The sequence below is a fragment of the Pistacia vera genome, unplaced genomic scaffold (assembly GCF_008641045.1).
Source record: "Pistacia vera cultivar Batoury unplaced genomic scaffold, PisVer_v2 Contig41, whole genome shotgun sequence".
Lineage (NCBI taxonomy): Eukaryota > Viridiplantae > Streptophyta > Magnoliopsida > Sapindales > Anacardiaceae > Pistacia > Pistacia vera.
In genome coordinates, this window is record NW_022196235.1 from 304,522 (window position 1) to 326,973 (window position 22,452).

A 22,452-nucleotide genomic window follows, 5' to 3' on the forward strand; every position below is an offset into this window, starting at 1 on the left:
ATTATATTACCATAACTTATTTTTGAGATATCAGATAAAAAATAACTTATTTTTTTAAAGTATGTTAGAAAATAGTTTTATTTCAAAATTTTAACATCCATTACACAAAATTAACTTTTCTTAATTAAAAATTAAAGTGATCGATAACGAACCAATAAAAATCTATTTATAGTTTCAACAAATAGAAACAGTTAAGTGCTTATTTTGTATTTGCAATCAATAAATGTCTATGAATTTTAATAAATATTTCATATAAATGAAAAAAGAAAATACATAGTTTGGGACGTTAAAGAGATTTCGATGTACCATGTCCATGTAAAAGCAGCGTGGGCTACATGCTCATTAAATGCAATCACACACCATCACTATTTCGTCAATGTTTGCTTGTTGACCAATCACCATACGCCACCTCATTCAGAGCAAACGATGATTTGCGGTGTAATTATGGTACAACGCATACCACCGGATAATATAGCTGTGTCAGTTCACAGCTAGATTTCTCTGTTAAAAGTTTTTATTTATTTTTTTTTATTTAACACTTGTACTTTTTCCTGTTTAATATACCAAGATATGACACATCTGTACCCCTCTAATTTATTTTCTTCTCTTCCAATAGCCCCTTCATTCATCTTCACACTCCATCATTCATTATGCTCCTTCATTTAGTATTCAATATAGTAATAAAATCCATCGCTATTTTAATTTTTAAAAAATAAAAATTATATTAAGTAACTCTTTTTTACATGAATTAAAAAAAAAATTATTTATAACCAGTAGATTAAATTACCTTTTTTTAAACTAAAAATAAAAAAAATGATCAATGATAAACTGACAGACATCTATCGATTGCTACAGTAAAATCTCTCTATAGTCATAATGGTGGGACTAACTAATTTTATTCCTATCAGGAGATTATAACTTAATAAATGTGTAGTTACAAAAATTATAGTTTTGATTTCTTATTTTATAATTCATGTTTTTGTAGTACAGTATTAGGATTTCAATTCATATTTTAGTAATATTAGGATTTCAATTTAGCACTTCAATTGCCTATTTTTGAAATAGATAAAAGATCTTTCTTAGAACCAGCAAAAATAAGTGTCATTGATAGAATTATAAATGCAGTTGATGCATGGTCAATTGATGTAAAGTCACAGACAATTGTCAATGGTTTTAAGCGCTGCAAAATTAGGACCACTAATGTCAATGAATTGTAAGTTACAAATGAAGTGGATGAGGAGAATAAAAGAGTCACTATAGAATTGAGTTATATGATTCGACAACTTCACTACATTAATCGAATGGATATTAATGTCTCCTTCGATTATTCAAATGAGCAACAAATCGTGTATGCTTTAACCAAAGCAGAAATTATTGTTGCAATTAGACAAGAAGAGAAAGGAAATAATCTTAAGGATAATAGTACGGAAATACAAAAAGTCTTGTGCCATGAAGCTTTAAACATGAGAAACTAAAAATATTTTGGCTTTAACAGGAAGGTATTCATGCTAACGAGCTATTACGTACTTATAAGGTAAAAAATATGATAACAACTCTAAGGCATAAATCATTATCCCAAACAGTTTTAAATTAATATTTTATTTCATTTTAAACCTTTAATTTTACATAACATATGGTTCCGTTTGGTTAACTTTTTTACACTTTTTAGAAAAGTTTTTGGCTAAAAGTTAAAAAAAGTTGAATTGGGTAGGTATTAGGATGTAGGATTTGAAAATAAATAAAAATACCCCCTATATTTGTTTATTTCTAAACACCCCCCTATGTTTGTTTATTTACTAAACACCCCTATAATAAAACATTAAAAGTTAACAAAAACACCCCCAACCCACCCATTAAATATGGACAGTTGGCCACTACCGCCGGAGGGTGGCCGAAGTCATCGTATCGACGCATGACCGGCTGGATCTTACCGGTCGTGGGCCGATATGGCCTTTTCCGGCCAGATCCATGGTGGATCTGGCCTGCAAATGCCAGATCTACGGCTAGATCTTACCATTGATGGCTAGATCTGACCGTATTTGCTTGTCAACGACGGCCAAAGATACGATCGTCGTTGATGGCCAACGATGACCATGTGTTGGCCGTCGTTGATGACTGACTACGGCTTTCGATCTGGCCATCAACGGCCAGATCTTTGGCCTTCGATCTGGCCTTTTCTAGCCAGATCCATCGTGGATCTGGCAAGAAAAGGCTAGATCGGTGCACTACCAACATTACACCAGATTCCAGCCATTTTTCGACGGTGGTGGCCGAAATCTGGTAAATATAAATTGCTGGGGTTTTTTTGCAACTTCTAAAAAAATATTTGGGGGTATTTATTAAATTAACAAATTTAAACGGTTTAAACAAAGTTGAATAATATTGTGAGTTTTTGCAATTTTACTGTTTAACTTTATTAGGAATACTAATAGTAGTATTCCCAAATGTGAGCCAAACGAAGCTTATATTTTTTTGTAATATATAAATAATTATTACTATGTAGAGACAATTTTCCTTAAGGCGGGAATTAGAAAAATTATAACTTATTACAATGTAGAGTTTATTCTTATTTATAACTATCCTAAATTGGGACTATAATTTTTTATAACTATATAGAGTTTATTTTTATATAAAATATTATTATAGAGAGATTTTACTGTATTAATAAAGTACCTAATGAGACTGTAATTTTGAAATAAGCCTTATTCCAATATACTTAAAAAAAAATCAGGTTATTTTTCGATGAGCCCTCAAAAATAAGTTATTTAATATAATTTTCTTAAAATTAATTAAAATTTGCACAAAAAGTGGAGGTGTGAGTAACAGACAAGAGCTACAGCCCACAGTCCCACTCCCACACTTTAAGCAGTGACACCCAATCACTGACTGGAGAATTAATTAATTCCACATCGTATCCAAGGCGAGTACACAACACTCGCCAATCATAGCCAACACGTGGGCCCACCATGTGTCAAAATATCATGTATGACTAGAAAACGACGCTTTATTTTTATTTCTACCCAACCCTCGAGGTAGAGCGCGTGTGCCCATCACTCATCCACTTGAAAACAATCGTTAAACTTAATGCTAGGGGTGGGATAAAAAATCCGAAAACCGAACCGAACCGGTAACCGAACCGAAACCGAACCGAAAATTAGGTTTTTTTACAAACCGGTTCGGTTTTCGGTTAGTAAAATACAAAAAACCGAAAAATCGGTTCGGTTTGAAAAATTGCAAACCGGTTAACCGAAAACCGGTTTAAAAACCGGTTTTACCCTACATATAAAAGCAAAATTTTTTTTTTTCACTCAGACACTCACGCTCACGCAGTCAGTCAGTCACGCTACAACTTTCACTCTCTCAGCCTCCAGTCACCAAATCTGAAATTTTCCAGATTCAAATCTCTTATCTCTGCACTTCGTCTGCGTCGATCGTCGTTCGCCATCACCCATCCACACTGTGAGCTCTTTCGTCGTTCGCCAGCACCCAGCACTCCAACAGAGTCACGCCATTGTCCCACCGTGAACAGAGTCTTCTCTCCAAGCTTCGATCTGTCGAGCTTCAGTCAAGTCAAGCCTCAAGCCACCGTGAACAGATCACTCTCCAGTCAAGCCACCGTGAGGCGTGAGCAGACTCCATCGTGAGGCTTGAGCAGACGCTGCAGACCCACCCTGAAGAGACGCCACCGTGAACAGATCACTCTCCAGTCAAGCCACCGTGAGGCGTGAGCAGACTCCATCGTGAGGCTTGAGCAGACGCTGCAGACCCACCCTGAAGAGACGCCACCGTGAGCCAAGCAAAGTGTTGCCGTTGACCCCTTCATATGAATTAAAAGTTAATTTGAAAACCGGTTTGAAAACTTTATGGATTAAAAGTTATGGATTAAAAGTTAATTTGAAAGTTAATTTGAAAGTTAATTCAAATTAACTTTATGGATTAAAAGTTAATTTGAAAACCGGTTTGAAAACCGGTTAACCGGAAACCGAACCGAAAATTCGGTTCGGTTTATATTCGGTTTTTAACCGAAACCGGTCCGGTTTTCAGTTTGGATTTTCTCCAAAACCGAAAACCGGTTCGGTTTTCGGTTTGGATAAACCGGTTCGGTTAACCGGTTTATCCCACCCCTACTTAATGCTGCATAGTACTACTACTAGTAAACAAACTGCTCAGATCCCCTGCTTCGCACACCACGTGAAGCACTGATTACCTTCATTATAATATACACGTGGTGAGTCAACACTGGTCCAGACGTGAGTGTATGTACACAGTGTGTCTGGCATCAATCTCCTAGTCGTTGCAATTAATAAGAACTGAAGAAGTCACTTGAAGAAAATTTTAGAGAGAGAAAGTGACTGAACACGATGGAGGAGACGGAGGAGGAGGAGGTGTTGGGGTCCAGGTTGACGATGGAGAAGGTGGCGGCGGCAAAGCAGTTCATAGAGAATCATTACAGAGCTCAGATGAAGAATATTCAAGAACGGAAAGAGAGGTGCTTCGAAATGACTGATTTTGTAATTTTAATTACTAGCTTCTGTTTGTTTGATTGCTGAAAAAATGAGATGCTGTTTCGGATTCTTTGTTATCATCCGAAACTAACTTTAACTGTTGGAGTTGAGTTGAGTTTTACTGTTGTTTGTTAGCGTTTTCTTGTGTGCGATAAATGAGAAATTAAGGGGAAGAAGAGGTGGTAAACCATTTCTTTACTTTAAGATAATGTGATACTTGAGATTCGAAGTGCTCAGATGGTTTTTTTTTTTACCTTAATTTCGTTAGTAGTAATTAGATTGCGGTCAGTAAATCTGATTTAGTTAAACTCTGGAAGTGTTTTTGATTGCTAATACTTGTGCAATCTGTAATTTTCTCTGTTTGGAATGGTTGATCTATTTATATTTATTTGTCAGCTGGACTAACTAAATTAAGGTACTAAGGAAAATGATTAAGAGATTTATTTTTATTAATAAAGTTATAAGATCATGGACTTTATATGTATATATTTATTTTGGCTGAAAACGAGTAAGAGGATGCTGATTACAAGATCTAGACTGGGGTCTGCTTGGATAAAGTAAGAGACCTATCAACTGTTACTAAGCTGTAAACGCTTGATTTTGTGAGAGTTGATACTTTCTCAGAGAGTTGCTCACAGAATATGACTAGACTCAACCTGAAGTTACAACGTGACAAGAGCCACTGTCTGTGCTCCTTTCAAAAATTTCAAACCAAAGTCTTGAGTTTGACTAATGATGGAAAGTTGGAACTTTCTAATCTTATTACAATTTTATTGATTCTATTCTCTGTCGTGATATGCCTAGCAGTTGGATTAGTTGCAATTTCAACTGAAAAAAATGTTAGAGCTGAGTTCTTTCTTGTTGTTGATGTATCCACCATTGAATTGATTTAAAGCCCAGAATCTAGTATACTAGATCGGTTTCTAGTAACCACAACAATGATGTTTTTTTTTTTTTTTTTTTTTTTTTTTTTTTTGGTACTGTGTAAAATGATATGTGTTTCCGCAGTTGGACTATTGCACTTGCATTTGTCTATTGTAGATTGGCTTCATAAAAAGGTATCAGTGTAGGTTTTTACTTTTTATTTACATCCGAGGGCTTGCTGTCTGATACTCTTGACTCTCTCAAGGATTTCCTGTGGCATAGTTGGATACTTGCCAGTTGCATCCATTACCTTGCTAGTTGTAACATAAGTATTGATCATAGTGATGAGCGACATAAAGCTACATTTTAAAACTCAAAACATCTCTGTTATTTAGAGCTTCATATAAATGGTGATTGATCAAAATCTTCATTGTTAAAGGATGGCTTTTGGATGCTTTGGATTCACTTCTACCTAGCTACTCAGTCTCAACAAAATTAGTTTCTTCACATTGGTTTGCTCTTGATGAAAACTCCTTTGGTTGGTGCAAACTGACTGAAAGGTTGTGTTTAAGTAATACTGAAACAATTTTCCTTCATTTGCAGACGATGGGTGTTGGAAAGAAGATTAGCTTGTTCAGATGTGCCCAAGGAGGAACAGATCAATCTCATAAAAGATCTGGAGAGGAAAGAGACGGAGTTTATGCGACTTAAGAGGCACAAGATTTGTGTTGATGATTTCGAGCTTTTGACCATTATTGGGAGGGGGGCCTTTGGTGAGGTTAGAAATTTGTATGGCACACCTGCAATGAATCAGATATTCTTCATTCTCAAATTAACTAGACAGTTAACCCTTTTTGCAAGCAAGTTTTGCTCTTCTGCTTCTAACATGTATTTTTCAAACTCAACTTTGACATTTTGAAAATCATTTTGCTCATAATTTCTCAAACTTCAGGTTCGATTGTGTCGGGAGAAGAAATCTGGTGACATCTATGCCATGAAGAAGTTGAAGAAATCTGAAATGCTTAAGAGAGGACAGGTGAGATGAAACCTGCTACCCTTCACAGTGTAATAGTTCTGCAGCTTAATCTAAGAAATGATTGTAGGTTTTCCTTGATCAACTGTTACCAAGTATTTGCACCACACAAAATTAAAGTTGTTGTCATATGTAGCTATTGATTTGCATCTCAGGCTGTGTTTTAGCGTTATTAGCAGAGTATTTCCTTAAAATCATTTCTAGTTTGGGCTGTTGAATTTTGTTTTATAGTACAATATCATTTCATTAAACAGTGGTTTTGAGCAGCTGATGTGAGCCATTCATGCTACTAAATTTTGGTGTAAGTACTTACCAGCAGTTTGGCAACTATATGTTTTGGATTTTGGTTGCCAAGTTTTTCCATTGTCCACTTTGGTGTCAATAGTTTCCACTTGTCTATGTGTGTGTATGTGTACAAATTTGTATTTGATATTGACATGGATGAAACGAAGGTACAAAACTTGAGCAATACTATTTTGTCTTCATGCATCTCCAGTAGAAGTCTGGTTAAAGAATTCCATGTAAGGAGTTGGATGATAGAGGAGATAGGGGCCCATGCCATGTATCTTCACAAAAAATTAATTCTTTAAAAAATAATTAGAAAAAAGTAATTAGAATATATTAAAAATCAACTTTAAGTAAATGGGAATGAAATATAATATACATTTTATTTTATATTTATCATAATGTAGATAAATATTTAGAAAATTAAATTTTAGTTAATAATTATTTATATAAATTTCAAATTAAATTAATGGATGAATTTAGACTTTTTATTGTAAATAATTTATTATTTTGTTTTTCAACCTATTTAGTTCAGCGTCATACCAAACATAGTACAATATTATAAATCATGCAATCCTATTTAAACCAATCTGTGGGAAAACACGTGTAATTCTAGGAGTGTTGTGGTGTAGATATTTTAAATTTAAATTTAAACAGAACCTTGTATGTAGGAGTTATCCTTGGAGTCAGTGTGTGACTAATATTCTAATTTCAAATCTGATTGTTATCAGATTAAGTTGATCCCTTTAAATGGGGCTGCCTTGTACACTTTACGTTAGAAGTGAATGAAACATTCGGTTTCTCCAAAATTCTTCATGGTATCAGAGCCAGCCCCATCTGAGCTGAGTGATTGACCAGCGGTGGGCTGTCAAACTACCTCCATTCATAGGCAAGTAGACCATATGGGCTTGACCGTGAGGGGGAGTGTTGGAGATCCCATATCGACTAGGCACACTCAAGCCAATGGGTTTATAAGAGTGGACAATCCTCCCACTCAATAAGGCCTTTTGGGTGAGGAGTTAGGCCCAACTCAAATTCTATCACAATCAAATCCGATACAATACAATACAGTCACAAGAAACTAATTCAGTCTATTACAGTGTGCCAAACGCACCCTTAGAAAGCATTATTAAATGCTACGGAACGTTTGGGTCTCAAATTCATGTATGCATAACAACTATGATCGTTTGTACTTCCTATATATCTAACTAGGGATCTGCACTTTTTATATGTTATATACTCTTAATTAACTAGTGTGTCATTTACAATTTGTGTGGCTTTGTAAAATGCTTGTTTGTTGATATTAACAAAATGTATTCCTACTGTAGGTAGAACATGTTAGGGCTGAGAGGAACTTACTGGCTGAAGTTGCTAGCCACTGCATAGTGAAGCTCTACTACTCATTCCAGGATGCAGAATACTTATATTTGATCATGGAGTATCTTCCTGGTGGTGATATGATGACTTTGCTGATGAGGGAGGACACATTAACTGAAAATGTGGCTAGATTTTACATTGCTCAAAGTGTCCTGGCTATCGAGTCAATTCACAAACATAACTACATTCACAGGTTAATACTTGAGCTGTGCACTTGTGTTATTGAATTGTGTTTGAAGTTGGCATATGTTAAGATCTTCCCTGGTATTTATTTTAAGGTAGCTATTTGTCTTTTCTCATTAGTTTATGTTCACTTCCCCTATACAGAGATATTAAACCTGACAACCTTCTTCTGGACAAAAATGGTCACATGAAGTTATCAGATTTTGGCCTTTGCAAGCCTCTTGATTGTTCAACTTTGTATGCAATTCATGAAAATAAAGCCATTGATGACGAAAATATGGCAGAACCAATGGATATCGATGGATGTTTTCCTGATACAGATAATAAAAGTAGTTGGAAAAGTGCCCGCGAGCAGCTTCAGCACTGGCAGATGAACAGAAGGAAATTGGTAAGCAACTTACTTATTTTACTATATTTCATAAATTCTTTGCATGCACTACAGATCATATCTCCAACCCCATATATGGTTATGGCTGAAAATGTTTTTGTTGTCATTAATTAATTGAAAAAAAGAACAGCAGTGTTGTGGTATTTTTTATTTCTCTGATGGTTTAATTGAGATGAAGTTGGAGAAATTCCAGAGTTTTTAATGTTTCAAAATTTTTTCAAACAGTTTTTCTTACACACAAATTTTGGAACACTTTGGTTATTGCTTTCTTTCAACTTTCTTAATTATAAGGTTTCCTTTCAATTTGGACCAAATCTTTGTTACTGAACACTGAATGGAGCCTTCGGACAAATCCTTTTCGAGTCTTCATTGTCTACTTGAGCATTTTCCCAACCAAAAGATTTCTCTTTTTCAGTAACAAGAATATACATGCCTTTTTACCTTTTCAAGCGGATTTGTGATTTTGCGGGCAGTCTGAACTGTTTTTCATTGCATATTCTGTAGCTACGTGGCTATAGTGGTGAATAGACAGAATGACTTAATGCATATTTCCACTTAAGTTCCTTTCCCTGGGAGCAGCAAATAGCACCTTTGTTTGCTAAAATTACAACTCTCAACATTCAGAGAGCCACTAATATATACAATTAATTGCTTATAGCATGGCCATATTTACTGTTGGTCTACTTGATTTATGTTTTGAACTGCAGCAGTTTAGATGCCAAAGATTTTTCTTTTATTTTTGGAACTAATGGCTGTTGGTTTTATTAAATGATTTCGAAGGCATTTTCAACTGTGGGAACACCAGACTACATTGCTCCCGAGGTTTTGTTAAAGAAAGGATATGGCATGGAATGTGACTGGTTAGTTTCTTTTTGTGGCTGACCATGATGATAGTTTTAATAGACATTTCCATTTGTGCAATATCTAAATAGTATTTTATACGCCTTCCCGATTGGAATTTTATTCAGGTGGTCACTAGGAGCAATAATGTATGAAATGCTTGTTGGATATCCTCCCTTTTACTCAGATGACCCAATAACCACATGTAGAAAGGTGCGTTTATGCTTTTGATTGGTATTTTGTTCTTAGCTCCATATGATCTTTAATATCTTTTATTTTTTTTAATTGTTTGTTTCTTTATTTCTATGCAAAAAATTATTTCTAAGTTGTAAACTTCTACTTTGCATATCTACTAGTGTATGACTTAAGTCCAGCCAAAAAATTTAAAGGATATAACAATTCTAAGAAAAAAAAAATTAATCCCAGTTTCCGCTGTTTTATTTAGTTTCGTTTTGTTGATTGAACTTGTGACATTCTAGCCCTCCATTTCATACTTGCAAGAGCAAAAAAAATGGCAGTCACAAAGATACCAAAGTACACTTTTCTTGAACTGGAATTTTGGTGAAACTTAAGATGTATTGGTACATATATATGATAAATTCTTGTTTTCAGTGAGTTTTATTACATGAGAGAAATATTTAGCTCCCTTTAATAATTCAGATTTGTGGCTGTTTACCTGAGTTAGGTTGTTGGCCACTATTATGGTATCACGTTTTGACTGTGTTCTGCTAACATTCCTAGTTTGGAGCCTAGAACAATAACTTTGCACCATGTTACTTTTGCTTCAAGTTCTGTGCTTTGAGTTTTGTTTGTATTTTGTTTTCTTTTACTTTCATCTGACATAGCCACTAAATGATGTTTACCAAGTTGTTATCTGATAACAAATTCCACGAATATGCCACTTTCTTTTCTTACATGCTATTTTACTGTCAGATTGTCCATTGGAGAAATCATCTAAAATTTCCGGAAGATTTGAGGTTATCACTTGAAGCAAAGGATCTCATTTGTAGGTTACTATGTGATGTTGAACATAGGTTAGGCACTGGAGGGGCACACCAGATTAAAGTAAGGCTTTAAATTTTTGAAAATGTTATTTGTTTCTATCAACAATATTTCTTTCTTATATTTGCCGAAATTCTATTGTATCAGGCACATCCTTGGTTCAAGGATGTTGCATGGGATAAACTTTATGAAATGGAGGCATCATTTAAACCAGAAGTCAATGGGGAGCTAGATACCCAGAACTTTATGAAGTTTGATGAAGTAATTTCTAAAGTCACCTTTTTTCATTATTCTTGATCTTTTAAGTACCATTTTAGTTTTGGTTAGTTGTGCATCTACTTTTGTTTTAGGTTGGCATTAAAGATGTGAGTTTCGTTAATGCTATTCTAAGTCACTGTTGACAGACTAAGTCATTTAATACTTTGATTTGAATAATGAGCAGAATTAAGCCCAATAAGGTGTAAAGATTGAATATAGCATTAGTAGTCACCTAAATGGGTTATTACATAACAAAAGTTATTTGTCTTATATATAAAATGCAAAATTTATTAATGATTTTCTCATTTTCTGATTTTCCGAATCACTTGTTGATTTTACTCCAATTTAATATCTCTGGCAGTATTATTAACAAAAGAATTTGTTTTAGCTGAGAATTATAAATATGATCTTAGAACTTTGGTTTTCAAATTATTATTATTATTTTTTTTTTTTTTGATCCTTTGGTCTTATTAGAATTTGATATTGCTGTATACTCTAATAGGGTGTTCCAGTGAACAAAAAATAACAGTCATCCATGATTATCTATTACATATGGTTGGTTGAACATTTCCCTGTAAATAGAGTGAAAGCATGCTTATTGGAAACTCAGTAGTTCAATTTCGCTGCAAATGCCATGTATTAATTGGGAAATGAGTGTCCTCTAAACTTACACTTTGTTTTTTCTATGTTTCATCATGTCATTATCAGTGCTTTCTTCATTGTACTATTGTCTGTGATGGTGCTTTTACAAATTTTCTTGTGCATAAATTGACTTGTTATTCTTCAGTTGGATCCTCCAGCATCAGCAAGAACTGGTTCAGGACCTTCACGGAAGGTTTGAATTCATCTTCTTTTTGCATTGGCATAACTTGTTCCATTTATAGCTTTATTAAGTTTGTCCTACATCTGTGCATAAGATAGTGGATAAGAAGCAGAATTAGGTGGTTACTGAGCAAAGACTGGCTTTTAAGTGTTGAGTTTCAGGGTAAAGAAATGTGAATTACTAGGTATCAGTGCATTAATATGAGAAGTATGAATTGGTTAGATGCAGGTTTGAAATGACTGCTTACTCAGCTATTCTTCTTTTTCCTGGGTGGGTGGAGCTAAGCAGGAGAGAGTGTGTGTACATGGTGCCTATGAAATCTTTAATGCAATTTTTCTTACCTTAACCATTTTTCTTCATACCAATCTATGGTTTTCTTCTTTTCAATATTTTTCTACTGTTGCTACAAAACCAACAACTCGAAGGCTGCTATATCAAAACTATAATAACATATACTATTTTCTCCCCTCTTCTTACAGATGCTATTAACTCCCAAAGATTTGAGTTTTGTTGGCTATACATACAAGAACTTTGATGCTGTCAAAGGGCTGAAACATTCATATGGTATGCAATCTATTACTAAGTTTTAGAGATTTTTTTAGTCCTTTATCTGTAAGTGTGGTTTTTTTATGTTTTATTATTCAGCATGCTTGTGATTCTCTTGTGAATTTGCTGAAGCTTAATTTAATAATCACAAAACAGGATAAACTTCCGGATTTTGTTGAACCATTTGCTATTGTTACAGTATACAGATGTTTGGAATGCCTAGAACTGAATGACCCAATTTGAGAAGGGAATAGATATGTACAATGTTTATTTACTTTTGGAGACGGAAGGTAGGGGGTTGTTTCATGGTTGTGGAAGAGATTTGGCTGTCAGTTGCTGCCCCTTTTTTTTTTCTGTCTAGTAAATTATTTGTTGGAAAGGAGCCTGAGAAGTTGTGCAAAATCTGCATCCTCATAGGTGGCTTGGAATGGGTTATTTGTTAAGATTTAGATTGGGCCATTATGGCCCAACTGTGACTGTGATAGAAGTGATAGGAAGCTCATTTGAGGTGTTTCTAGAATATGGTTTAGGCTCCATTTGAAGGTTTACTAAAAAGAGTTTGCAGACATTGTTGAAAGCTTCTCTAGGGATAACAGGTTTGCTGCTTAGAACCACGACTAAGTTCTTTACAAATATGACAAACTGAATCAGAAATGGGATGCCTGCAGTACTAGACTGAAATAGTATTTTTACAAGACTCGAGAGCTTGCAATAGATAATCAAACAGAACCGAGCACATCTTACTCAAGTCTGTCAAATTTTTGTAGTTACAGACCGGTGGATTTGGAATCCATATTACCACATGGAATCACCTTATAAATGCTCAGATTTAGGCATGTTTGAAATGTTTCTGATGGTTTGAAATTTAGAACAGTTTCATTGTGAATAAGTATGCTCGGATGATTTGTTCCGTGCATGATTTCAACTTGTGCTCTTAATTTAGAATTGGATTTCATCTGCTCTTAATTTATGCTGCAAAATTTTTCTCATTAAAAAGAAAAAAAGAATTTTACCACTTTCTGATGGGGGTGGGGAAAATTAACTTCTAGCTTGAACCATTTTAATACATGCAGATGGCCAAAGAAGTATGTCACCAGAACAGCCATCAATAGATTCTATATCCAGTATCTGATCTTATTTCATTATCTTATTTTTCATTTTTCAAGTCAGAGATATTCCTTCACAATTGCTGGATTTCTCTGTATACTTAATTAGATTTGGATTGCTAATATCTGCAGGTGAATCCATGGCAAATAGTATTCCTAAACGGACAGCTGAAGAAACGGAGGTGCATATGCTTGCAACATCAGGTGACCCTATGTTACCGTAATGTAAGTGACAAAATGGCCTACCTTGAGGGTGAATTTTTTAATACAATTGCTTGCTTATATTGAGTGAGGATTTCGTCTAAAAATCTGCATTTCTTGCATGTCGGGTTGCAACGCAATTTGCGGAACCAGTCTAAGTGTACAGCAGTATTTGAGAAGCTCTTGGAAAGGCCAATGGTGGTTTAACTGTTAGGAGTGAACGATACATTTTAGCTGGAAAAAAAAAAAGCATTTTATGTAATAGAATTTAGAGCAGTGTTGTGGAATTTATGTCCTGGCTGCCCAGGTTGGCTGTGGTTAAAAAAAAAAATGCCTTCTCTAGTGGCAGTTTCTGGTCACTTTTTAATCGATTAAAAACAACTAAGTAACTCTAGTGTGTAAACTTTAATTTTAATTAAGTGAGAAAATATTTGAGGTATGACACTGTTACTAATATTTGGATAATTAGTCGTACACAAATTATCTGTGAGGTGACATGTAGAATAAATTAAAATAAATAATGTGATATTTATCTAACAATGTCAAATTAGATTTTTAAGATCAAGTTAAAGTTTGTTTGATTGGGTTTATCTACTGGTCCGAAGAGTTTATTTAAAATCATAAATATTTTTGAAAATTTTTTGGATTGTTTCCGTGTATTTCAAAAGTGTTTGTACGATTTAAGTTATTTTACAACTTATGAGAGAAACTTAAAATCAAAGCTCTTTTCATATATATATAATTTAGGGCTGTAAAAAACCGGTTAACCGAATCGGATACATACTTTTTGTAACTGAATCAGTTTTTCTGTTCAAGCCATATTGCAAACCGAAATCGATCCAGATTTTACATAAACCGGTTTGCAAACCGATCCAGATTTTTAGTTTGCAATCCGGTTAACCGGTTTGCGAACCGGTTTTATTAATAAATTTTTTTTTGCTAACAGGTAGAACAACTGCTGTAGAGATCCAATAGATGCAGGAATCTGTCCAGAAAAACTTCAACCGACTAGAATTCTGGAAGGAAAAATAAACAGAACATGATTTTTATAAGGATTCTAACAGAAGTTTGCTGTTATCTAATGCTTTGACAGAAGTGAAGAGCTCGTAATCAAATACAAATTGAGAGAAACCTCCTGTAGGTCCCATGCTTTCATGCTGTGTAATAAACCATATATAATTATCTCACAACAACAGAAGCATAAAAAAATATTTGAGGAAACACCAAAGTCAAAACAGAAACCTCCTGTAGTTTAAAAAGCAGAAATTTAGGAAGAAGATGTTACACCTTTAGAGACTGGAGAGGGCAGCGGTGGCGATTGGAGTCTTAGAGAGTGGAGACTGGAGAGGGCAGCGGCGGCCGACGAGTTTGAGAGGAGAGGACGGGAGGAGGAGAGACGAGTTTGAGAAGAAGATGTTACACCTTTGGAGACTGGAGAAGGCAACAGCGACTGGAGTCTTGGAGACAATGGAGAGTGGAGAGCGCAACGACGGGCTGACGACCGGCGAGTTTGAGAGGAGGAGAGGAGGTATATGTCGAGTGTGTACTATGTAGTTGTTAGGGATTTCAAAGTTCAAACTAATATTAGTTCAGGATTTTAGATAATAAAGGATTTTTAAAAATTAAAATAATATTATTATATTAAAATTATAAGAAAACTGGTTTATTAAACCACTTTCGGTTAACCGGTTTAGAAAGTGATATAAACCGTAAACCGAACCGGTAAACCGGTTTAGTCATTTTTTGAAACCGAAACCGGTTAACCAGTTTTTCAGACAGGTTTCGGTTCGGTTTCTGGTTTTTTTTTTTTTGTGCAGCCCTATATATATATATATAAATATATATATAATATAATATATAATATATATATATATATATATATATTATATATATATATATATATATATATATATAGAGTCAATCAAAAAAAAAAAAAAAAAAAAAAAATCCTAATGGTGGAATTAATTAATTTTATTACTATAAGGAGGTTATAACTTAATAGAGGTGTGATAACAAATTTTTTTTTATAATTCATATTTTAGTAGTATAATATTAGGATTTTAATTGATGTTTTAATACTATTAAGATTTCAATTTAGCGCTTTAATTGTCTACTTTTGAAACTGATAGAAGATCGTGTCTTGAAACCAACAAAGATAAGTGTCCTTGATGAAATTGTAAATGCAATTGATGTATGATCAAATTGATGTAAAGCCACAAACTATTGCCAATTATTTTAATCATTACAAAATTATGCAGCAAATTGATGTGAAGCCACATATTATTGCCAATTGTTTTAATTATCACAAAATTATGCAGCAAATTGATGTGAAGCCCAATTGTTTTAATCATTACCAAATTAGGATCCCCGATGTCGATGAATTGCAAGTTATAAATGAAGTGGATGAGGTGAATCAAAGAGTCATTGTAGAATTTAGTGATTAGATTCGACAACTTCATTACATTAATCAAATGAATATTAATGTCTTTCTAAATCATCCAAATAAGCAATACGTCATGTATGTTTTAATTAAAGAAGAAATCATTACTACAATTATATAAGAAGATAAAGGAAATAATCATGAGGATGATAGTACGACAAAAAGTTTGTGCCAAGAAGCTCTAAACATACTTGAAAAACTAGAAATATATGGTTTCAACAAGAAGATATTCATGCTAGCGAGTAATCTATCCGCAAGTTAAAAGCTGTAGTAACAACTCTAAAGCATAAATCATTATCTCAAACAATTTTAGATAAATATTTTATTTCATCTTAAATCTTAATGTAACATAACATATATTTTTTTTCAATATACAGATACTTATTACTAAGTGGAGGCAACTTTTCTTAAGACGGGAATTAGAAAAATTATAACTTATTACAATGTAGAGTTTATTCTTATTTATAACTATCCTAAATTAGGAATTGAATTTTTTATAATTATGTAAAGGTTATTCTTATATAGAGTATCACTATAGAGAGGTTTTACTGTATACCTATTTTATTTTATAAATCTGATTTGATTTTATTTTATAAATTAAAGCTCTTTTTGATAAATTAACATTAGAAAGTTTTTTTTTTGCAATTTTCAAACTAAACAATTAATAGATTTTTCATAAAGTTATATTTTTATTAACTCAACTCAAATAAGTCGTTCAAATCAAAATCAAAGGGGTACTATTATTAATTGGGGTACACTCCAAACCAATAATGTTAGATGCATAAAATTTTTTACACAAAATGATGTAACAAAAAATAAATGAAAGAGTAAATATGATAAGTTTGACTTTTTGTATTCACTCTTTCATTTATTTTTTGCCACATCACTTTGTACATAAATCTTTACATCACTTTGTACATAAATCTTTGTAAGATTTCTTTGTACAGCATTACTCCAAACCTATATCATCGTTCTCAACCAAAAGGAAAATTTTGGGTCATTTTAAGGAAATTTTGTTGGGGTGATATTTTACGAGTATTAGCTTTATCTTTATACAAAAGTTCCCAACTGCGTTTCAAGGGCACTGGACTATCATATGAGGAATTCTCTCATTTTTTATCCAACAGTTATCAACAACATTCAATAGATTCTAATATTTTTTTAAATTCGATATTAAATTGTATAATTATCTGCTGTTGAGAGCTCATGCTCAACGATGTTAAATAATGTGACCGTAATACTCTACTTACAAAGAGGCATACAAAAAACCATATAAAGAGTCAAATCCAATCCTTGAAAGAAGAGAAACGAGAGAAAGAAAAAGGCAATCATAAATTTCAAGAACTAGATTTGATTCTTTGTATGCCTCTTTATAAGGCTAGTATTTCTCTAATGTGACAAAAGGTCAGAGCAAAATCTTTAATAAATTCAGTTCATCGTTTAAAGTAAAAGGAAGCAAACAGAACGCGCTGAACAAACTATAACAACTGCTTCTAGAATCATTCGTCCTGAATTTGGTATTAATATTAATAATGCCAAAGTTTTCTCACAATGCAAAACATGGAAAATAGAAAGAGTTTAAAATATAGAGGTTACATTAGAAGCTCCATTCCTCAGTGGTACAACAACTCCATCAGTCAAAGCCTCTAAAGGAGTGACCACTATCCAAGAGGCCCATCACACCGAATGCATATCCCATTATATTTTATATCAATAGCTTTTCGATGGCATCCTGCATTTGACAGAAAGGGAAACTCAGAATGCTGGTGGCTGAAAATAATAACTATTCATAACAACAGACACATAACCAAATTACCTTGAGTTGTTGAATTTGAGTCTTCAACTGACTCGCCTCATTTGATGTCACAGAGCAAGCAATGACAGGTCTTGTGACACCACATGCTCGGCCAAGAGCCTGCTTTGACGGGACAAAAACATAGGGAACATTCTGCCAGATTCAAATAAAAAGGTTATATGGCTCTACTTGCGGTAAACCATCAGGAAAGGCAAACACAGAAACAAAACTGCTAATGAGCTATGATATCTAAAATCCAAATCTTTATATTTTGCAATTGTTAATTATAGTTTACTTAATAAAAATCTTAACTTGAAGGGAAGAGATGTTAAGCTTCCCTAGGAACAAATGAAAATCTTTTCCAGCCAGACAAATATGTTATACAAACAGTCGTACAATCTGAAAGTTTGTCTCAAAATCAGACATAATCAGTAGCATTCAGAAGATAACTGATTAGGAATTATCAAATTTCATCTTTCAAATATAATTCATTGATGTCTTGGAATGTATGCTAAAGCTAAGTAAACAATGACCCTTGAGCATATTCTCACTCCCCTATCTAAATAATCCCACTTCCTGAGACGAAGCCTTGACAAGTCTATTGGGATTCATTTTCAGACAGTTGGCACAACTACAGCAAATATCATGAATGATATCAATACGACCAAACAAGCTACACGATACACGGTTCGGATATCATATTTACAGTACATAATTTGCAATATTGATCTTTACAATGAACTACATATCACAAACACATACAAAAGAGTTCTAATCAAGCAAAGAATCAGCATTCACTACTTAAATTCTTTAAAGTCGTGAAAATAGCATAAATTAATATCAAAGAACTAACCTTATCTTCAGCAAGAAGGGGAAGATGAAGAAGAATCTCGAGAGGCTCAGTATCAGCAGCCATGACAATGAACTCGGAGATACCCCTGTTGAGGGTCTTTGTGGCTTCATTAGCGCCCTTTTTCAGCTGCTTGTAGTTGGCTGCTTGCTGAACAAGGTCCAGTATTGTAATGGTGAGGTGAGAATCGGCAAGTGGGTATGCCTTTGGGTTCACTGCTTCTCCGGTCTGTAAAATTCAATTACAACAACAAACAATATAATCAATTAATACATCACAATCACATCAAAAATCAATTAATCAATTGAGCAACAAAAAGAGAGTACCATTTTCGCAGCTGAATTGAAGTAGCAAAAAGGGAGGCTAGGGTTTCTCTAAGAACACGAAAGTCTTTAGGTTTAGGGTTTAAGACGGGACAGATGGAGTCGATTTATATTTGGGAAAAATGTGCCCCTAATGGTTAACCTAATTAATTAGAACCACCACAGTATTCAGTTCTTTTCAAAGAAACGCCTGGCATTACTTATGTTGTTTGGGTTGTGACACTAACACAGGAATTAAATTTTTGAGTTAATATTTATATTAAGTTAATTGTTTTTTATTTATCCCTATATTTAATCATGTTAAATTTCATTCCTAAAAATATCTCATTAAAACTTTTAGAATTGTCTAAATATCTAAAAAAAAAGGTCCTATCTATTTCCAAAATAACACTTGTTATTCATATTTCAACTAATTATCTCATATTAATAAATTCTTATTTTGTATAGAGATCACAATTCTTTTGTTTCATTACATGTTTATCTTATATTAAAGAGTTAACGACTTTTTTCCACCCAAATAATAGTTTAATAACACTTTTTTACCCACGGACTTTTAAAATATCACTTTACTATCTAAATTTATATTCTGACAACGAACAAAGAGCAAACTCAGTCTAGATTGTTAGGGCTTTCGAAAAGGGGAGGCTGATGAGTCTTTTGATGGTGGAATGTTAGATTTTGATGTTGGGATTGATCAAAATTTGACTTGGAAGGGATGGCTGCGTAAACCCTAATCGCTCGATTGCTGACGATTGGTAGGGTCGGCATGAGTAGAGTTTGAGGAGTTTTGGTGAGTGATGATCAGGGAAGAGAATGGTGATGGTGTAGGGATGCCAGAATCAAAAACGAAATATAAATTTATATAGTAAAATGATATTTTAAAAGTCTGTGAGTGAAAAAAATGTCATTAAACTATTATTTGGGTGGAAAAAAGTCGTTTACTCTATATTAAATCAATCCAACACAACCATGAAAACATTGAAGATAATTTTCGATAGATTTATAAAATATAATATTATAAAACTTGTCTTACTTTTTTTTACAAATTGAATGTTAATTTTCATTGAACACGGTAAATAATTTCAAAAAAGTTTAACATATTAAACCCAGTTCCATAAAATTGTGACACATTTTAAGGGAGAATGACAATTTCTCACCCAAGGTTTGGCGTAATTATGTTTTCCCAACCAAAAAATTTGGGAAAAATAATTTCCCACCCATTGTTAAGATCCGTTAGTAAGATATGTTAACTGACATAATATAATTATTGTAAAGATGAAAATATCCTTTACTATTTGACTTAAATTTTTTAATGATTTTGCACACCCAATCCCTAACCAACTTTCCTTCCTTCAAAACCACTATTTTCTCTCTAAACCCCTTTTCTCTTCTCTTTCTTTTCGTCTTTCAATCCTCTTAAATTAGAAAAACACCCAAAAAAATAAAAAAAACAATCCGGCACCAAATCAAACTTAGTATTGCACCGACGAACGAAAATCAACAGTAATCTAGGATAAGTTGTGCGGCTTCACCAACGCAAGCCATGCCAAATATGGTTTTGACGCGAGCAAACCTCAACCCAACAACTTCTCTCTCCACCACCTCTCTCCTCCATATAGTCGACCATCTCCTCCATGCCGTCAACTTTTCCATGCCATAACCCTTCTCCTCAATCAGTCAATACCTTTTTCATCTTTTGATTTATTTTTTAAAATTTTGTAAAAAAAGACAAGTTTAAAGCATTGTTAATTGAAAAGTAAGCTGAGATGAAGATGTAAGGAGTAAAGGTGGGCAGGGACGGGTCCCATTTGGGATCAGTCTTTCATGGGCTTAGGACCGGTCCTAGGCCCATAAAAAATATTTAGGACCAAACCGGTCCCATGGCCCTAAATAATTTCATTTACCCCTGTATTTTTTTTTATATATATGTATACTTAATCGAAATTATATAGGTGGTTTAATGTAATTTTTAGGAGTAATTTGTAAAATTTTTAATTAATTAATTAATAATTAAATATAAATGAATAATTAAATGTTAATGAACAATGACTTAATTCTTAATTGGTTATAAATTTAGGGTGTTTTTAATTTAATCTTTAAGGAGATAATAATAATTTAATTTTAAGTTTTAACATAAATATAATATTCACACAATCACACTTTACAAATAAACAATTAAATAAATTTGATTTTATTAAATTATTAATTTTCATCGTCAATAATATTTACATCCTCCAAATCAGTGTTTCGAAAAGGTTGAGTAGTTCAGGATCTTCAGGGTGCAGCTGATCTCTTCTGTTCGCATGAGTCCAATCCCGTAAACATTTTATGACTTCAATCATCTCATTGGTTAAAAAACATCTTCTCTCTTCAACAATGCGGCCACTAATTGAGAATGCTAAGTCGGATGCAATTGTCGAAACTAATACAGATAAAATGTCACGTGCCATTTGGGCTACTATAGGGAATTGACTTGCACTGTGGTTCCACCATTGAAGCACATTCATCTCACGCTTCTCATTCGTGGTTATGTAGGACATGTCCATTTGTAGATACCAATGCAGCTCATTTGGTCCAAGTTGTCTGTACAAGCTGCTACTTCCACCACCACCACTTTTGTCGTGTTCCACAAGCCTCCAGATGCTCATTCCTTGCCATCCTTGGTCTTCATTAGGGTCCTGCTACTCGTCTTTGCTAGCGATGGACAGTCCAGTGTGCCTAGTTTGATACAAAGAAAAAATGTTTTCCAATTTTCTGTTAAATTCTATCAAATACGAACTATAGTCATATTGTAAATTATGATCTATCTTAGCAACCGTATAATTAAATACGCTTGATTTAAATCTAAGATCTATAATAAGACCTAATCCATATAAGAAGGAAATATCTAACCAATATTTCTGGTATTTTTTTCCATTTCAACGACAATGTCGTGCAAATTTCATTATATCTATATGTAGCAAAAGTTGTAAAAATTCGAAGTAAAACATCAAACGCTACATTAGTAATAGGATAATAAATACCACTTAATAAATCAGTGAAATTGTAAAAAACTTTAAGAAACGAAAAAAATAGTTTGCAAACCTTCTAATCGGATTCGTTGACGACGTCCTACAGATAGTTCTTCGGGTTGACGAACTCTATAATTTGTCTTGCGGTTGGTATAACTTTCATCAGGTACATGGAGTTCCAACGGACAGGCATGTCCGTACATAACTTCTTTGGTTGAATCGGCGGATTCTCTTGGATACAATATTTGCGGAATTTAGTCCATCTTGAATTGCTACCGACGATCAATCCAATAGTCGCACACACTCTTTCAATCCTCAAATGTATAGTTTTTAAACTTGCTTTAACCATCAAATTGATGATGTGGCAAGCACAACTCTAGTGAAAAAAATTTGCCTTCACCATGCGGATTCAATCTCTTTTCAAATAAAAAAATTGTCGAGGTGTTAGCAGTTGTATTATCAAAGCTTTAGCGCCACAACTCTCTCAGATAATAAATATTCTTGCAAAACTTCAATAATTGTAAAATAAATAGTTTCAACACTATGTTTTTCATATAATGCTTCAAAACCTATTAATTTTTGTTGTAAATGCCAACCATGATCTAGATAATGTATTGTGACA

The 22,452-nt window shown here is 33.6% G+C and overlaps 2 protein-coding genes across 2 annotated transcripts; one reads left to right on the forward strand and one right to left on the reverse strand.

The window, feature by feature from the left end:
• Window positions 1-4,291: 4,291 nt before the first annotated feature.
• LOC116142477 (serine/threonine-protein kinase tricorner) lies at window positions 4,292-13,730 on the forward strand. Its single transcript, XM_031427904.1, has 13 exons — window positions 4,292-4,489; window positions 5,973-6,147; window positions 6,322-6,405; window positions 8,016-8,257; window positions 8,392-8,635; window positions 9,416-9,495; window positions 9,604-9,688; window positions 10,409-10,540; window positions 10,625-10,738; window positions 11,523-11,570; window positions 12,038-12,122; window positions 13,343-13,435; window positions 13,565-13,730. The coding sequence occupies exons 1-12, from the start codon at window positions 4,362-4,364 to the stop codon at window positions 13,432-13,434; spliced, it is 1,509 nt and encodes a 502-aa protein (XP_031283764.1). The 5' UTR covers window positions 4,292-4,361; the 3' UTR covers window position 13,435; window positions 13,565-13,730.
• A 3,596-nt stretch (window positions 13,731-17,326) lies between these two features.
• LOC116142486 (13 kDa ribonucleoprotein-associated protein-like) lies at window positions 17,327-18,924 on the reverse strand. Its single transcript, XM_031427909.1, has 4 exons — window positions 18,823-18,924; window positions 18,500-18,724; window positions 17,668-17,799; window positions 17,327-17,583 (listed from the first exon to the last, which is right to left on the reverse strand). Exons 1-4 carry the CDS (start codon window positions 18,823-18,825, stop codon window positions 17,557-17,559), a joined length of 387 nt encoding a protein of 128 aa, XP_031283769.1. The 5' UTR covers window positions 18,826-18,924; the 3' UTR covers window positions 17,327-17,556.
• Between the last annotated feature and the right edge of the window lie 3,528 nt (window positions 18,925-22,452).

Coding starts and splice junctions, on each gene's coding strand:
- LOC116142486 (XM_031427909.1), bottom strand. Junction 17,800..18,499: donor CCCTTCTTGCTGAAGATAAG/GTTAGTTCTTTG, acceptor TGAATCTGGCAG/AATGTTCCCTATGTTTTTGT. Junction 17,584..17,667: donor CTCAAATTCAACAACTCAAG/GTAATTTGGTTA, acceptor TGTCAAATGCAG/GATGCCATCGAAAAGCTATT.
- LOC116142477 (XM_031427904.1), top strand. CDS start 4,362: ATGGAGGAGACGGAGGAGGAGGAGGTGTTGGGGTCCAGGTTGACGATG. Junction 6,148..6,321: donor GGAGGGGGGCCTTTGGTGAG/GTTAGAAATTTG, acceptor CTCAAACTTCAG/GTTCGATTGTGTCGGGAGAA. Junction 8,636..9,415: donor AGATGAACAGAAGGAAATTG/GTAAGCAACTTA, acceptor ATGATTTCGAAG/GCATTTTCAACTGTGGGAAC.